This window comes from Chlorella variabilis (assembly GCF_000147415.1).
Source record: "Chlorella variabilis unplaced genomic scaffold CHLNCscaffold_2, whole genome shotgun sequence".
Classification (NCBI taxonomy): Eukaryota; Viridiplantae; Chlorophyta; class Trebouxiophyceae; order Chlorellales; family Chlorellaceae; genus Chlorella; species Chlorella variabilis.
In genome coordinates, this window is record NW_005435086.1 from 1,862,516 (window position 1) to 1,863,913 (window position 1,398).

A 1,398-nucleotide genomic window follows, 5' to 3' on the forward strand; every position below is an offset into this window, starting at 1 on the left:
CCCGTTGCGCCCGACCCAGGGCCTTGGGCCCCGGGCCCCCCCCCCCCCCCCCCCCCCCCCCCCCCCGCGCCGCCGCCCCCTCCCTGCAGAGGACGGGCGCGTCACTGCGGCAGCCATGGTCGCCGCCATCCAGCGCCTGCATGCCCGGCTGCGGGCGTGCGTGGACCTGATGGGCATCGGTCTGGCCAGCCCGCGTGGCGACACGGTGGCAGAGGACACGGCGGCGGCGGGTGCGGCCGGCGGCAAGGAAGTGGGGGACGTGAGGTGGGCTCAGGGCTTGGGGGTGGGCGACAGGGATGGGTGGGTGGAGGCGTGCTGCTGGTGGGGCGGCTTGGGAGCGCCGGCACCGGCACCTGCAGCCGCATGCCGGCCCCGCCTGCCTGGCCCTGATGTCCTTCCCGCCAAGGTGGCGCCTGCTGCCGCCCCGCCTCGCCCCGCCCCGCCCTGCGCCCCGCCACGCAGGCGCTTCCTCAACCGCCTGCTGGGGCTGGCCGTGTGGCGCCAGAACCTGCTGTTCAACTACTTCCAGGCCACGCTGGGGGCGGAGATACGGGCGGCCAAGGCGGAGGGCAAGTACTTTGAGGTGAGGGGCGGCGGCAGGGCGCCAGCTGGGCTGGCTGGGGCTGCATAGACAGGCATAATTCCGCCGTAAGTCATATTATTGGCAGGTGGCCCGCTAAGTGCAGCATGCATGGGCTTCATGGGCTGGGTGGGCTGGGTGGGAAAGGAAGGGTCGCAGTGGGTGACCACGGCGCAGCGCACAGGTCATGCTATGCTGGCACCACCGCCGTGGGCCCTCGGGAGGTATCCCCCCGCCTGCGGCCGACGCCGTGCGCTGCCGCCTGGGCGCCGCACCCCTTGGGTGCGCGTGCAGGGCGTGAGCGACCTGCCTGGCCAGGACATCGCGCGGAGCGGGGAGCCGCAGGTGGGTGGCGCTCTGCAGCCGCGGCGGGGCCGTGCATGCCGAACCGATGGTCGTCCGCTCTGGGGCCCAGCCAAGGGGTGCCTGCTCCCCATGCCGCCCTTTTCTGCCGGGCGCGGTGCGTGGGGCAGCCCTCGAGCCCCCCACCCCTGTGCTGTTTCAGCCCCACGCCCAGGGTGCCTCCTGCCCTCCCTCCCTCCTTTCTTCAGGAGCTGTGGGTGGACCCGCTGACCGGCCTGCCCACGCTGCGCCACGACCTGACCATAGACAGGGGCATGAGCTTCCAGGCAGCTGCCGCGCGCCTGCGGCATGAGCGCTCGGGTGAGCCGGGTGCCCCTGGCTGCCCTGCCAGCCAGCCACGCCGCCTCAGCCCCTGCATCCAGCCCAGGAGCAGGCCGCGGTCCCGGCAGCGGCAGCGGCGGACTCCCCACGCCACGCGCGCACCCCCGCCGCCCACCACCGCAGGCCCGTCTGAC

General features: G+C 74.3%; 1 protein-coding gene across 1 annotated transcript in view; it reads left to right on the forward strand.

Annotated features, from left to right (window-relative positions):
* The window catches only part of CHLNCDRAFT_56765 (hypothetical protein), a gene marked incomplete at both ends in the record, with an annotated part of 12,029 nt that overhangs the window by 8,731 nt on the left and 1,900 nt on the right, over positions 1-1,398 (forward strand). The window contains 4 exons of the mRNA XM_005851211.1: positions 90-264; positions 463-583; positions 875-925; positions 1,132-1,243. Of these exons, the coding sequence (XP_005851273.1) occupies positions 90-264; positions 463-583; positions 875-925; positions 1,132-1,243 (459 nt within the window). The remainder of the gene's footprint in view (positions 1-89; positions 265-462; positions 584-874; positions 926-1,131; positions 1,244-1,398) is intronic.